The sequence below is a fragment of the Electrophorus electricus genome, chromosome 5, assembly GCF_013358815.1.
Source record: "Electrophorus electricus isolate fEleEle1 chromosome 5, fEleEle1.pri, whole genome shotgun sequence".
Classification (NCBI taxonomy): Eukaryota; Metazoa; Chordata; class Actinopteri; order Gymnotiformes; family Gymnotidae; genus Electrophorus; species Electrophorus electricus.
Genome location: NC_049539.1, coordinates 9,814,657 through 9,830,008, shown reverse-complemented (window position 1 = coordinate 9,830,008; position 15,352 = coordinate 9,814,657). Strand labels below are relative to the sequence as shown.

General features: G+C 37.2%; 2 protein-coding genes across 4 annotated transcripts; both read left to right on the top strand.

Moving 5' to 3' along the window:
- Positions 1-1,668: 1,668 nt before the first annotated feature.
- cops5 (COP9 signalosome subunit 5) lies at positions 1,669-5,714 on the top strand. The gene is made up of 8 exons (XM_027004388.2): positions 1,669-2,066; positions 2,185-2,419; positions 3,032-3,160; positions 3,610-3,675; positions 3,931-4,016; positions 4,184-4,295; positions 4,890-5,038; positions 5,592-5,714. The coding sequence occupies exons 1-8, from the start codon at positions 1,930-1,932 to the stop codon at positions 5,680-5,682; spliced, it is 1,005 nt and encodes a 334-aa protein (XP_026860189.1). The 5' UTR covers positions 1,669-1,929; the 3' UTR covers positions 5,683-5,714.
- Positions 5,715-8,577: 2,863 nt separating this feature from the next.
- On the top strand, positions 8,578-14,846 carry ppp1r42 (protein phosphatase 1, regulatory subunit 42). 3 transcript variants are annotated; one of them, XM_027004460.2, is made up of 9 exons: positions 8,578-8,658; positions 9,609-9,782; positions 9,866-10,032; positions 10,191-10,329; positions 10,710-10,826; positions 12,287-12,404; positions 12,638-12,766; positions 13,047-13,185; positions 14,467-14,846. In XM_027004460.2, the coding sequence occupies exons 2-9, from the start codon at positions 9,654-9,656 to the stop codon at positions 14,552-14,554; spliced, it is 1,026 nt and encodes a 341-aa protein (XP_026860261.2). In that variant the 5' UTR covers positions 8,578-8,658; positions 9,609-9,653; the 3' UTR covers positions 14,555-14,846. The 3 variants fall into 3 exon arrangements, with proteins under 3 accessions (XP_026860261.2, XP_026860262.2, XP_026860260.2); XM_027004461.2 differs by having other exon boundaries at positions 12,635-12,766; positions 13,047-13,180; XM_027004459.2 differs by having other exon boundaries at positions 12,635-12,766.
- The last annotated feature ends 506 nt before the right edge of the window (positions 14,847-15,352 follow it).

The following is a 15,352-nucleotide window of genomic DNA, read 5'->3' as shown; positions in this document are numbered from 1 at the left end:
TATGTAATTATATAGTAGTATAAGGATATAGTAAATGTGCTAGACCATATACACAGGTCTTGTAAATAACAGCAGTCGTATTAACCACAGAGAAGATGAATGATAAATAAATGGTGCAAACGATGAAAAACACCAGGTATATATTGCTTAAGTGATTTTGTTGTAATTACTTCAGAAAACATTGCTGACGTGTCAGGAATATACACAACAGGATATTACATTTTTAAATTTTTCATTATATAATTTTTTCAGTGAATAATTGGACAGTTTAGATAGCTTGGGAATTAAGCTTTATCTTGGAGACAGCCTAAACTACCAGACCGGTTTTCCTAAACAGCAAAGCATATCTACAATGTACAATGTACAATCAGTACATTTTGGAAGGAGTTTTTAAACGAATAGCACATAACTCTCATGACGAATAATTGCATACAAATAACACATGCGCGCCTGGTCCACGCAGCGGTAAGCCTCATATAAATGATCCCGTTTGAAGAAAAAAAAATCCTCCTTTGTAGCAATACTGTCCAATGAAGTTTCGACACTGAATCAGCCTTTGCGTCCAGCATTGGCTTTTGGGGATAATTGTGTGCACAGAAGGCAGTATAGACTCTCTACGATGAAGACAAGTCTCAAACCATTCTCTGAAAAAAAAAAAAAAAATTAAATGATTAAATGATTAAATTATTTATTAAGGTAATGCACATGCAGCCCAAATGTGTTTGCACGCTCTATAAAGTTATGTTAACTATTTAAGCAAAACTATTTAATCATACCCGTGTGGACACCATGGAACGCATCATCATGAGCACTAAAAATCTTATCATGTTAAAATTAAAAATAGGAGAACATGGGCAAAAGCCGACGAGGCTGAAATACTGGGCAGGAAAGCCACAACTAATATGTAACACAGTCCACGTAAAGTAGATGTAAGTAGAAAAAAATGACAATATTGATATTTAAATTTGCATTTTTGTTTTGGAAAGCTTTTAAAATTTTTAATTTAACATTAATGCTGGGCTGATAAAAATAGCTTTGCACTTACAAGAAGCAACAGCGTTAGCGATATAGGGCTAATAATCAATCAATCATATAGACCTACAAATACGTATTTGACAAGACTATAATTCGAAAATTTGTAAATGCTAGGACACCGAATATGATAGATATACTATAATGTCTTAATGTCTAGATCTTTTATCCACGGAAAATAATTTTTTAAATAATTTAACTATTCAGTGAGTTTCCATTAATATCCAGTTGGTGGCGCCATGTAAACCATTACTTTACACGGAATGTTGCCCTATTGGTAGTAAAACCCAGTTGGGTTTTATTATCACGCTGCAGTTTTGTCATTCGATTTTTGTTAAGAATTTTTAAAGAATTATTTCAGGTCCTCTAAACTATTCTGTATCTAACTCCTTTCATAATTGTGTTACAAACGAATGTACTGCATTAGCTAGCATGCAGTAGTTTCCTAGGGTTCCACATAGTGTTTATCACTATTGAGACTTGTACTAAGTTCATGAGCCATTTGAGCACTCTTGGGGTGATGTGAGCCTACAATATTATATAATTACAATATTGGACTGGACGGTGCGTTGTGGGAGTTGATGTTCTATAAGAGGGAATTTGTGAGAGGGATCTGGCAACCCTGGACCCAACGGCCATTTTCAATAGAAGAAGAGAGAGCAGCAGTAGCGGAAGATAGTAGCTAGCTAGCTAGCTGTGTTGCTAGCTGAACCAACCCTTGGATCGTAGATTATGTCATTATAAAGTCAGTGGTATTGCGAAGATCCGTTAGTTGTCTATGCAGTTTCTCGTGACGTTCTAGAAGTTGTTCGAGTGTTTTCACTAATTGGTGGAGCTTAATCTAGCTAATTAGGTAGCTAGCTAGGTTAGCTAACGCTATAGAAGCGGGTCCTAGCTATGGCCGGGAGTAGCATAGCACAGAAGACTTGGGAGCTATCAAATAGCATTCAAGAAGTTCAGAGTATTGATGAAATATATAAATATGACAAAAAGCAGCAACAAGAAATACTTGCTGCCAAACCCTGGACAAAAGAGTAAGTTTCCTAGCTAGCTAGTTTACCTAGCTAACCATAGACATACAACAATATGTTGTGCTAGCAGTTGTCATGAGTATTTTAAAGTACTGGCTAACATCTCTTGCTCTGTTTACAGTCATCATTACTTCAAATACTGCAAAATATCAGCGTTGGCACTTTTAAAAATGGTAATGCATGCTCGGTCCGGTGGAAACTTGGAGGTGATGGGTCTGATGCTTGGCAAGGTGGACGGGGAGACCATGATGATCATGGACAGCTTTGCCTTGCCCGTGGAAGGCACCGAAACTCGCGTCAACGCTCAGGCTGCTGCATACGAATACATGGCAGCTTACATAGAGAACGCAAAACAGGTATACAAAAATACTATCTATATAACCAGCTTTGCGGATATTCATTATCAGACACGAACTTTAAACTATATTTTGACGGATAAAGAGTATTGCCAATTAGTTGAAATATTTTTAAGGAAACGTTATGTTTATACAAACTACGGATTATGCCTATGTAGATGGATGCCTAAATGCTAGTCTTTTTTTGTAATGGCCTTTGTTCATTTTGGATTTCTGTCCTTGCCTGCAAATCACAGTAGACGTGTTTTAATCATTTCTTACGCTGTCATTGTTTACAAATAGCGTAATAAAGGAGAATTTCTTCTTCAGGTTTATTGTCTGTATGGTACCTAACCTAACATGCTGCTTAGAAAGTTTAGATTTTGTTGGATGATTTTAAAACATTTCAAACCAATTTCTTTAATTTTATAACACACCAAGTGTTTGTCACTGCATTGTGTAGGAAAATCATGGGGGGGATAAATCATGGACGTTTTTAAAATTTTGGTTTTAAACCATATTTATTAGCAAGTGTAGGTCTATCATTGTTCATTACTTGTACGCCATTCTTCACCACATTTAAAAATGTTGATCTCTTTAAAGTCACAGATCTAACCTTTCTGGTCGTTGTAGGTAGGGCGTTTGGAGAACGCCATCGGATGGTACCACAGTCACCCCGGCTACGGCTGCTGGCTCTCGGGTATTGATGTCAGCACGCAGATGCTCAATCAGCAGTTTCAGGAACCCTTTGTGGCAGTGGTGGTGAGTCCTATTGGAAAAATGTTAAAGTTCATGCCCATTTTCCATTATTCCACACAGTACATGATCCCATCCATGCCAATATATATGGAAGAGGGGAAAAGCAAAATGGATGGTTGTTTCACTGGTGCAGTCTCAGTGATCCATGACACACCGTGGGACAGACATGGTCTACATGACATTTGCAGTTGTGTCTGATTAATGGCTGTTGCTTTTGTAACGGTATACAGTATGTTATTTGCCTGTCTGTGGTATTGGAGAGCTTGTGCTAAGGCCACATAATAATTAGCCTCTGAGTTCATAACTTTTTATTCATCAAGCGGCTCTGGGTTATTTTTTTGTTGTGGGGTTTTTTTTGTTTTTTTTTTGTTTTGTTTTTTTTGCTTAATGGTTCAGGGATAGATGTCTTACTGGAATACAATTTTACACTGTATTTATAAATTTCATAACAGATTGATCCTACCCGCACCATATCTGCTGGAAAAGTGAATCTTGGAGCCTTCAGGACCTATCCCAAGGTAGTCCGATAGTCTGGTGTTTTTGTTATCTGAAAGTTGTTTTTCTATTAAAACGCATCGTTACTGATAGTATACATAATTTGAATATCATGATCATTTACTTCCTTAATTCTTTGGTCATTGTAGTAATGTACATACCATGTACACATAAACATTAAACAGCAGTGCAGCCATCATGGTCAATGTCTAGAAGACTTGTAACACATGTAAAATGTAACAGTAAAACTTGTAATGTTATTTCTCTTATGATATAAGGGGTACAAACCCCCAGATGAAGGTCCATCAGAGTACCAGACAATACCACTGAATAAGATCGAAGACTTTGGCGTGCACTGCAAACAGTAAGTCTTTGTCATTACAAATAATTTTGATATTCCTGCATAAAGTCAATTTGTGTAAAACCTAAATACTAATTTATGTTTAGGGGGAGAGAATTGTATTTAATCATATCAATAGGAATTTGCTTTGATGTGGTATGGGGTGTAAAACAATGGATGTTTATCATTAGGTACTATGCACTAGAGGTGACTTATTTCAAATCCTCTCTGGACCGCAAATTACTCGAGCTCCTCTGGAATAAATATTGGGTTAACACCTTGAGTTCTTCAAGTCTACTGACTGTGAGTACTGACTCTGGTTATTTAATGTTAGGGTTTATTCTGTTAGGTTTGTACTTTCACCCTAGTAGATAAATATGTACCTCTGAGCATACATATGATGTTCCCATGGTTCAGCATGGCTTCTGTTCCTGTTGGTACATTTATTTAAAAGGACTGAACACAAAGTTGAAGTGACATTGTTCAGCCTTAAGCTTTGCTAGCATCTTCAGCAGGCTATCTAAACACTCAGAGTTGGTGAACCAAGATAAATTGACTAGCTGTCAAGTGTGGCTTGCTCTGCTGGTGAAAAGCTTTTGTCAGCAATTATACTGTCACCACTGTCTGAGGCCTTGTGTCATTGAGCCTCTTTTTTTTATTAGGAAATCCTTGCCCAGGGAGCCCATTGCCTCACCTTTGGCAAACTCAGTGTCTTTGGGAGGGGGGTGGGTCAATCCGAGACTTAAGGAACTCTGACATTTTGTAGCACATTTTTGAACTTTACAACAGCGGCGAAAAAGTGTGCTGTCAAAGCTTAGGCATTATGGGGAAATTGTGCGTGAAGGTGGGCTTGGTAGGGCAAGGATTTGCTCTGGCTAATGGATGCTGTCTGTTCAGAATGCGGACTACACCACCGGGCAGGTGTTTGACCTGTCAGAAAAGCTGGAGCAGGCAGAGGCTCAACTGGGCAGGGGCAGTTTCATGCTTGGTTTGGACACACATGACAGGAAGTCAGAGGACAAGCTGGCCAAGGCAACACGAGACAGGTATCACAGTAACTCTCACTGATCGGAATGGCTTATACCAAATAACCAAATTAGAAAAAAGTCTTCCTTTTAAAGCATCTCAAGATCAGGTTTTTTTATTTATAAAATTATAGCACGAGAGATGCTACAAACACTGGACTAGTTATTTTTATTTTGGTTGGTTTCTAATTTGATCAGCTGTTTATAAAATCAGTAAATAAGAACAAAGTTTTATATTAAAGCCTTTTAATGTATTGCTATAGTTTGGGGTCATAGTGGAGTTTTGCTTCATTTCATTGTGTATTGAATAAAGGAAAATGTCAGCTAAAAGTGGCTGAACACTGATTTTTGTGCTGCAGTACAGGTGCTTTTGCATAGTTGTTTGTTAACCTGAATACAACTGTGGAATCACAACTTGTTTTGCATGCCATTCTAGGTATATGTTCAAGCTAGCATGGTAAAATGCTTGCACATTTATTCTTTGTGTATTATTTTAGTTTGGCATGTACTTGACTTAATCATAAGATCTGTAATATCTTTCAAATATAAAGCCCTCTTGTGCTTGCTTTTTCAGCTGCAAAACAACTATTGAAGCGATTCATGGTTTGATGTCCCAAGTCATCAAAGATAAACTCTTCAATCAAGTAAACACATCTGCCAACTAACAAAAAAAAAAAAAAAAAAAAAAAAAAAAAAACTAAAGTGTGATGGACTTGAGTGAGACAGTGTGATGTTATGTATGCTCAGCATTGGAATTCTTATTGAAATAATACGCTGATGTTAATGTCATCACTTGTTAATAGGTAAATAAATACCAGAGTTTGAATTTTCTGCTTTTTTATATTTAGGCTCTCATTGTGAAAAAAATGTTTTACCTTTTTATTTGAGCAGTATAGTAAGCAGTCTCAAAATCCATTTCAGGAAACATTACATTCTATTAGTTTTAAGCTCATGACTGTAGGCTTTAATGTCTTTCAAATGCTTGACGGGTACGTGTGACTTTTAACACTCCTTAGATTAAGATAAATGCAGGCCCCTTCACCCTGGATCATACTAAATATTTGACATGTAGAACTCTCCTCTGGATCACTGCACCACTGGACCATTCCCATCTCCTGTGGCTCTCTGGCTCAGGCATGACTCTTCCCCTCTGCATAGGCCTCTGTACATGATTTTAGCACATTAACAAAGGCCATGATTTCATCGTCCTACAAAACAACTAATCGAGCCGTCACTTACGTTCCAACCGGTCGCGGCATTACATAATGGAATAACAAACTTGCTGGCCGCGTTGGTCCAAAGATAAACATCAGCTGCCCAGTAGAAAATGTCTCAGCTCGTGCTGGGTTGTCTTTACCAGGTACACGATCCTTCAGGGTTCTGAGCTGGACGCCTGCGGCATGTCAGTGATGCATCACAGAAACAGAAGCTCGACACACTGGAGTCCATTCAGCCAGCAAGCCTGCACTCTGTCGCTTCAGACACTTGGCGAGTCTGTATTTTCTTACAGACAACAGCTCTGGCACCATTCTCAGCTAATGATTTTTCTTTCCCCCCTTCCTCACAATGTAGATTTTTTAAATTTATTTATTTTTTACTGTTTTCTTTATGAATGAAAAACCTATTTAATTATACCCTATTTGTGATTTTAAAGGTTTACAGTGAGTGGTATGCTTCTGTTAAAGGGACCGCTGAGATAAAATGCTAAACCTAATAATTGAAGTATTGCAACTTAAAGGTGCAGTATGTAATAATTACAGTATGGACAGCAGGGTTGCACAATACTTGTTCTCTAAGAATCCTATTTTTTTTTTTTACTTGGAAGTTGCTTTTAAGCTTTACCTCACTATAATGACCTTAGGTGAGATGCATTTCTACAAAAGGTCCAACAAGTCTTTATTGGAAGTCTTATTCATTATGCCTCTCAGAGAAATTAATCTAAATCATAGTCACTGAAAATCATCATGCAAATATTCTGAAATTTACTCATTGGAATCACAAATGAGGCTTATGATAATCACCACATGAGGGTTTTTTTAATGCTTCACTAAAAAAGAGAAAAGTAGACGAATTTAAATGAGGACTAACCCAGAGCAAAGCATATTATGTTTTACACAAATGAACTGACATCCGCTGAGTATATTAGCCATGTTTATGGTGTGTTTCCCATTAAGGAGGGCCTCCTTAAATTACTGTGGAATTCTACTTCATTTGCAGAATTCAAAGAAAATATAAGAATAATAAATCAGGGGAATTAGAATGCTGATAAAAAGGCAAGTGAGAAAGCACATCAGAGTGATTAGTATAACTAATCAGCAATGGCTATATATCACCAGGTGCCTATTACACGCCAGCCTTTGGGACAAATGACCTTGCACAGCTCCTCAGATATTTGGTAGTACCAGTGTTTACTTTGGATCACAAAATATTCGTAGCAAGCATGGTAACATGCTAGGTGCCCCGGAGGAGAGCCTGAAAAGGGGGGCTGGGTTGAACTCCTCCCACTCGAGCTACATTTCCTCCCTGCCAAGTGCTCTGCATGCATAAATGGAGGCACTCAGTTTCAGGAAGCTCATTCCTTGACGTTATATAACAATGCACGGGTCAATGCATCGACTCGCTCTGCGCTACCATTAGGAAAGATACGCATTATTACAGAATGCAATCCGAGCTCTCTACGAGAGGGTGTGGGTGTGTGCGCGTGTGCGTTTGTGTGTTTGTGTGTGTGTGTGTGTGTGTGTGTGTGTGTGTGTGTGTGTGTGTGTGTGTGTGTATGTGTGGGTGGGGCGGGGGATGTGTTACCCTCAGCTCCAAGTTCTGAGGCTGATAAACATGGGGTCTGATTACAAAACGTAAATACCTATGGGCCTTGTCTGTTCTGAGCCTCAAGGGTAGCCCCAAGTCTGGGGCTAATAGATTCAACTTGTGTAACCTAAATTGCCCCATTTTCTCTCAATCTGATTCGAGTAGTTTAAAAAGCAGATGTATGGTTTTTTTTCTAGAATTTCAACAACGTTTTCCCTTATTATTCTCCTCTTCTTCAGTTTTGTTACAATTATTAAATCGCTTTATTGCTTTATTTCTTGCCCCGGTTTCTGATCCATGAAATTTCATCTGATTATATTTGTGCCGAGACGTTTAAAATATTTAGCAATTTAACTGCACTTTAAAAAACTAAAATGGTTTCTTTTCAGACCATAATAATTTAATTGACTGAATTAATGCCAAATTGTGTAATACGTTTTATATGTTGGTTAGAGATCCCGGTACCTTATGTACTTAGCCATAATGTCTGTAAGAAATGGGACATTAGGAAACTTGATAGCGGGAGTGAATTTCCAAACGTTTATTATATTAGTTGGCGTACTGGAAAAATATATATACATACGAATGGTAGATTTTTAAAGGAATGACTATGTATGTAAGTATTTTTAAATCTATTTTGTGTTCGATTCATGATTCCTTTTGCAACTAACTGCGGGGTTAAGCTCGGCCCTGGCTTGTTGTATCTATGGCAACAGCCTCCTAAACAAAGATAACACCGTGGTTAGGGAAACAGTGCAACTTCTCTAGCTAGCGTTAGTTAGCCCTCAAAGGATTCGTGTCTGTACTGCAGCCTACTGATGTCGACCTGATTTAAGGTAAGGGCCTTTCCTGAAAACCGGACACTAAGCAGATAGTTATATTAGCGATATGAATTTAGTGTACGCTGATAAATCAACTAAATTGTCGGAAGCTTGTTTGTGGGCTTCAGCATTCATAAAATTGAGCTAACCTAACCTAGTTAAAAGCGATCAAGTTTGATTGCTGCCGATGGAAATTTCAGCTTTCTCTGATGGGTTAAGTTTTGTAAAAGTGGTAGCTTAAATAAAAGTCTATTCAACTGAGTTTAAGCTTACTTTTTCTGTCCATATTATTGTGATTATGTTTACTAATTATACAGATAACATTTACTACAGTACGCCATTTATTGCCATTTTAAAGCTCATACTAAAAGCCTGAATGCTCTCTCCATCCAGCCTCGAGGCTTGTCATTGAATCTCAAAGGAACTTCAGGGCCCGACTATATTGATCTCTTTAGTATTAAGCGTTGAGCCCTAAGATCAAGTGTAGAAAAGACATGTTGTCATGATTTGATGTATATATTAGCTTCCTCTTTCTCAGTCTGATGGTCCCCAGATTCTAGACAGACACAGCTGATTTGCTGAAGAGTTGTTGATTACATAAAATTGTATCTGTTTACAGCTTTTCAATTCCACAAACATTTAAGACTTTATAATGAAAAAGCAGGTAAATGAAAGACATAACACAAGTCTTCATGCAATGTCATGCTAGTTTAAAAAAAAATAATTCTATCATTCTATAGATCTGACTTCCTCATAAATGTAGCTTTTAGAAGCTATCTAGAGCAAGTAGCTATCTCATTCACCTTTGCCCTCTTAAAGATACTGGGTGACTTAAAAATTATATCTACATGTGCGTGTGTTTATTTTATTTGTATATTATACTGTTGTTATTATTATCCACTTTAGTCCCTCTTACATCCTTCTAGTCACTATAGTCACAGTCCCATAAATATGCTGTTTTGCAGATAAATATCACAGATAAAAAGAGCACTCCAGAGTGGCCAGCCATCATGGTCCATCTGAATGTGGATCTGATTGCCAAATCTAGCAATCACTTCAAAAGCAAAAGAGACTATTTCACACAATATCTCAAGAAATTGACACATCTCAACTTTTCAAACAGGAACATAGATGACATTGTAAGTCTTTTTTTAATTTCCTATTGTATTTTAAGGCAGTTTGATAAATATTATTTTTTACATTTTCTGTCTCATGCCTACAGGATGACTTGTCCATGTGCAGAAATCTTACAGTTCTCTACCTGTATGACAATCAAATAACACACATCAGAAATCTGAGTTTTGCCTCCAATCTTACACACTTATACATACAGAATAACAACATCACTCACATACAGAACTTGTCATCTCTGCAGAAGCTGTCCAAATTGTAAGTATGTGTGTATTTAAGTATAAAGAGGGAAACATTTGTAATGTTTGTAATGATTTGGCGATATTTGTAAAAACTGGTCATGTGTGCAATGTTATTTCCAGTAAACCAAAGGTCAGGTTACATGAATGTTAGCCATGGCTGTTTGTTTGTGTCAGGTTTCTGGGGGGCAACAGCATCACAGTGGTTGAGGGTTTGGAGCAACTGAAGGAGCTGAAGGAGCTTCACATAGAGTGCCAGAGACTCCCGGCTGGAGAGAAACTGCTCTTTGATCCCCGCACTGTCCTCGGCCTCTCTGTGAGAACCTCAGTACTACAGCTCGCCCACTCTAATGTCCCGGATCATTCCTTCTATGTTTATGATCTTTAATCTGAACATATTTATCACCTACCTTTTTTGTTAACATAGGCTACTACTGAGTAGTAGACTTGTGTTAAAGCTATTTTTGTGCAAGGTTAGATGATAGATAAAAGGGTTCTCTTACTTTGGCAGAAATTGTTTACTGTCCTGCAATGTAATGCTTGTTTATTTTGATAATTAAATAAATTGCAATGAGAGTAAGAGCAGCACATTTTCTCTCCATTTAGCAATGCAGTATGTTCATTTATTCATTAATAGAGGAACCAATTTCAAGGTTGAAGTACAAAAAAGTAATTCTAACTCCCTGGTCTTTTCAGGAGTCCTTATGCGTTCTGAATATTAAAAAAAATAACATTGATGAAATCCAGGACCTGGCAGTTCTTAGCAAACTCACACATTTATTTGCTGCAGACAACCATCTACAGAACATGCAGGTAAAAGATTTTCATTTCTTAATTTTTAAACTGAAAGAAATATATTAACTCATATAGTTATAGAAATATTGGATTATGTGAGGGCAATTGTATTCAGAATGCTGTGATGTTTATTTGATAAAGTTGTCTATGGTATATGAAATGGTATGTGAAATGATATATAGACTTGGGTGCTAAAACCCTAATTCTGCAACTCCTGCCAACAGTTCACAGACAGGGTCAGAATTATTTAACAAATCAGTTAGCTATTCTCCAGAGACCACCTTTGCTGACAACTTAAACAAGCACAAGTTTCCTCCTTCCTCAGTAGACGCATTTTACTTCACATCATACATCTGATATTCTATCTACTTTCATCTTTGGATGAAATAACAACTTTGCAACTACAGCTTCCACTTATGATAGGCCCTACTTAAAGTGAAATGTAGCCCTTTTTATACTTTTTGACCAATTACTTCAGGAGGTGACTCTTTTTCATACTGACAGGAACAGGCTGATGGACTGCTGTTAAAGAAATGTGGAGTAAGCAAAAAGCCTTGTAGTGTATTTGAGCAGTAACTCCTACAAACACAGCAAAAGCACCCATAAGAGTCACTGCTGCAGGTAATTGTGGTACGTGTGTCAGAGGAAGCTTTCATGTTTAGCAGATATCTCCTTTAATTTATACAACCCCTTGGCCACTATTGATTCAGAAAAGACAGCGCCCGAAGGATCGATTCTTTCTTTGCACAGTTCGGTGGGGAATCCAGAGGAAAAATTATGGATTTTTAAAAGAGATTATGACAAGCAGTCAGCCGAGTGACAAATGGGCATCTGCAGAGGCTGTTAGTGGCGCGTGGCCAGACATGTGAGGACGGGGATCGAAGCGCTGGTCAAATACAGGTTTATAACTGGCCATCATTAGTTCAGTGTGGGGCTGCAAGAGACCCCAGTCAGGAGTGCATTCAGCACTTGTGCACATGGGAGAGCAATTTGGTACTGGGCAGTTCCCAGCAAAACCCTCTGAGTGACGGCCCTGACACGATCATTTATCAAAGCCTGAGAGCACGCGGCTCGCTGGGGTCCCGCTAGAGTTGATTGCACGCGGACTGAAAAGTGGAAGCACTTTGGTTGAGACAGGAAGGCAATGAACAATCAGAGTGTGTCCAGAGAGTATTCATATTTCCAAGCTGGATTAATGTGTCTTTAGATAAACATACTCTGTGGACAACATGCTTGAGGGCTACTGCCCCAGGGAACTTGTTAGTCCAAGTGACAGTATTTATTAGAGCAAGCTGGTCCCTTTATTTACACCTTTACTTTCACAAGTAGCTGAAACTGTTTTAAGGTTCTATGATTTAGGACACTATTTAGGACACAGTTTGAAATACTATTAAACTAATTTTGTTACTGTCCCTTCCTGAAATAAATTTTGCTACCAAGTTGAATATTAGATGCTAAATGGGACTTCCCACTTTCAGGAGCTGGAGATGGTGTTCAGCCAGTGGCCCCAACTCCATCGAATGGATTTGCGAGGAAATCCTGTGTGTCACAAACCCAAATACAGAGACCAAATAATAACTGTTTGCAAAAAGCTAGGTGAGAGATTTATGCATTGATTTTGACAAATGTATTGGTGAAAAGGAATTAATCATTTTATATTTTATTTTTGTTTATAAATGTTTATTTTAAATAATTTTGCTACCAATTTTTTTAATTATTTAGATTATTTGTAGTGTATTATTACTGGTTGTATGTGATATGTAATAACAATCCATATATTGTTGATTTTATAATTACATTCAAAAATTATGTTTTTTAATGTCTAGAAGACCTTGATGGGAAAGAAATAAATGAACTATCTAGGCAGTTTTTGATCAACTGGAAAGCCTCAAAAGAAGCCAAGAAGAAAGAAAAAGATGAAAAAATCATGACAGGACAAATGACATATCCCTTTTCTGGTATGGTCATTAATATTCTATGATCATTTTTGACTGACTTAACAATTTGTCCAATTTGTGTGATATAAATATCCATTTTATTTGTAATATTTACTACTATTAGCATTTGGGGAAACCTTTACTCTCTACTCTGAAATTCTGTGTGTATATTTATATTAAAACATATGCAGCACAGAACGTGCCATTATATATCATTGGTCTGTAACAGAACACATGCCTGTCCCTCTGTGTCTTGAGTGTTGGGACTATGACAAAATGTGACTCACTGTTTTTGTTCCAGCTGACTTTAACTTGGGCCCCCAGCATCCCTTTGCCTATAACTATGCTGACTTTCTGGGGAAAAGGAAGCCACTTGAGTATGTGAGACCCAGCATGAAAATTAGGTCAGACCCAGTGCAAACTGACCGCAAAGGGGTAAGGTATGAACAGCAGCTTCTATACCACTAGTCTCTAGGCACTCAGGGTTCACCCTATAATTCCTGACATAACGGTAGATCATTTGTATGGTTTAAGAGAGGGTGTTCTTTTTTTCTCCTACCTTGGTATCATTTGATTATATCCCCAACCATATTCCATTGCTTATTTTCTCATGAAAAATTTTGATTTAAAGTTCATACCTTATACTCTAAAAAGAAGTATAAACAATATTAACATAAACAAGCTTCATAGAGTAGCCTGCTTCCTTCCTCTCTCCTTGCCTGATAAATGGCCTGCTATTTGTCAAAAGCTACATCTCATAGGTTTTTAACTTCCAATGCAAATAAACAGCTTTCTTTTTCAAAACTAGCCTGAGGTTAACCATTGCTTGCATATACCGCTGCACGTGGGGTCATGAGCTACAGTTTAACTTTAGAAAAACTACCCTCTCCCCTGAGAGCCAACCTAGTATAGCACTTCTTCCAAGGGTGAACCATACAGCTGGAATTCGTGTTTGAGACCAAGTCGGTCCATCAGCCATACGTGGCTAGCAGTCTCTAAGGATGCAGTCGGCTATGTTCTCATTGGGTGGGAGGGGTGGGAGGACCCCTCCCTCTCTGGCAGTTGATGTGCTCAATAATACTGCATGGCCACTAGTTTGAAAATGTGCCCTGACAGACAGAAATCAGATGAAGGATGTGCTGGCCTTGCTTTCCCATATCAGTAGTTGTCATACGACAGATATACAAAACAAGGAATATCTCTTACCAACTTGTATTTGAAAATACCAAAAATGTATATAAAATATGTTCAAACAAAGGAAAGGTTTTATCATTACTGAATTACTTAATACAAACATTATAATTATGCCTTAAATGTTATTAAACTCACATGTATTTACATGTACCTGTGTTTACATTAATATTTCCATTAGTCAGTACAAGAATGACTGTAATCAATTTGCACCAAGGCTGACTAAAATTGAAAACTGAATGGCAGCTGTTTATGCCCTTAATTAGATCTTTACCATAATAATTTACTTAGTGTCAGCTGAAGTGATAAAAATGTTTATGTAATGCCATTTAAATAATTAATCATCATAATTAAATTTTAACTAATCTTCTTAGGAATAGTAAATAATAGATATTTGCTGAGTAAAAACATTCAATATTCATTTCTCATAATATTATTAAGTGTGTTAAATGTCTACTAGAATTGTCACTTTTGAAATAAAATGTGCATTATTTGTGTGTCACTGTCATTTATCTTGTGTACATGTCAAGAATACAGAAGACTGCAGTAATTGCAGGACTGGCTTCAGAAGAGAATCCTAAAATTCAGTCACGCAGCTTGCTGGGAGTGACTTTGTAGATCCCACCTCCCAGGGTCCACAGATACTTATTCACACATACAGTTTATCATGAGTGCATCTGGAATGGATCTGAGTGCTTTCAATAACATGAAGCCATAGTGGTCTATCATTACATCACTTCTATATATGTAGATGTTTCCTAGCTCTTACATGGCATTCAAGCTGATTAATATTTCATTCCAGACACTACAGAAAAACACATTTTAGAGACATGTTAATTAAATGATGCCTGTCAAAACTTTGTACATTTTATTAACTTCCAGTTATCCTTGTCAGACTTAAATGCATTAAATGACATGTGTTTATGTTTGTGTGTGTGAATCTGTCTGTGCTATTTTTGTAATTGGCAACTGCCAAGATACTCTACCACATTAAAAACAAAAAATATTTTAAGCTTTTTGCTGATACTGTCAGAATATTTTTAATTTTCCTTATACATTTTTTTTAATAGCTACCACAGGACTATTAATATTTATAAGTAATATTTAAACGAATATATTTGTAAATTTGTATGGGTAACACAGCCCTACGCTTACAAAAATTTAAACAAAGTCCCATGCTAATCATATTGCGTTTTAGACTTTTTAAAAAAATATCCATTCATCACTCAGCACAAACTATACAAAACTTAGGTGTTGTGAAGAATAGCGTGTCCAAAAAAAAGCATCTAAATAAAATGCTGCCAATTGGGTGTAATTTGGCCAATGGCCACATTAAGATGCACGATGTAATAGCCCAAATTGGTAACCACGCCAGGGTATACTGTGAAAGATGTAGGGTAATTAGGTAGAGAAGCT

What these genes read in the sequence shown, in the direction of transcription:
- ppp1r42 (XM_027004459.2), top strand. Translation starts at nt 9,654, where the DNA reads ATGGTCCATCTGAATGTGGATCTGATTGCCAAATCTAGCAATCACTTC. An exon ending in CTGCAGAAGCTGTCCAAATT is followed by an intron (nt 10,033 to 10,190) that starts GTAAGTATGTGT and finishes TGTTTGTGTCAG; the next exon opens with GTTTCTGGGGGGCAACAGCA. An exon ending in ACCATCTACAGAACATGCAG is followed by an intron (nt 10,827 to 12,286) that starts GTAAAAGATTTT and finishes TCCCACTTTCAG; the next exon opens with GAGCTGGAGATGGTGTTCAG.
- cops5 (XM_027004388.2), top strand. Translation starts at nt 1,930, where the DNA reads ATGGCCGGGAGTAGCATAGCACAGAAGACTTGGGAGCTATCAAATAGC. An exon ending in ACATAGAGAACGCAAAACAG is followed by an intron (nt 2,420 to 3,031) that starts GTATACAAAAAT and finishes TGGTCGTTGTAG; the next exon opens with GTAGGGCGTTTGGAGAACGC. An exon ending in CCTTCAGGACCTATCCCAAG is followed by an intron (nt 3,676 to 3,930) that starts GTAGTCCGATAG and finishes TTATGATATAAG; the next exon opens with GGGTACAAACCCCCAGATGA.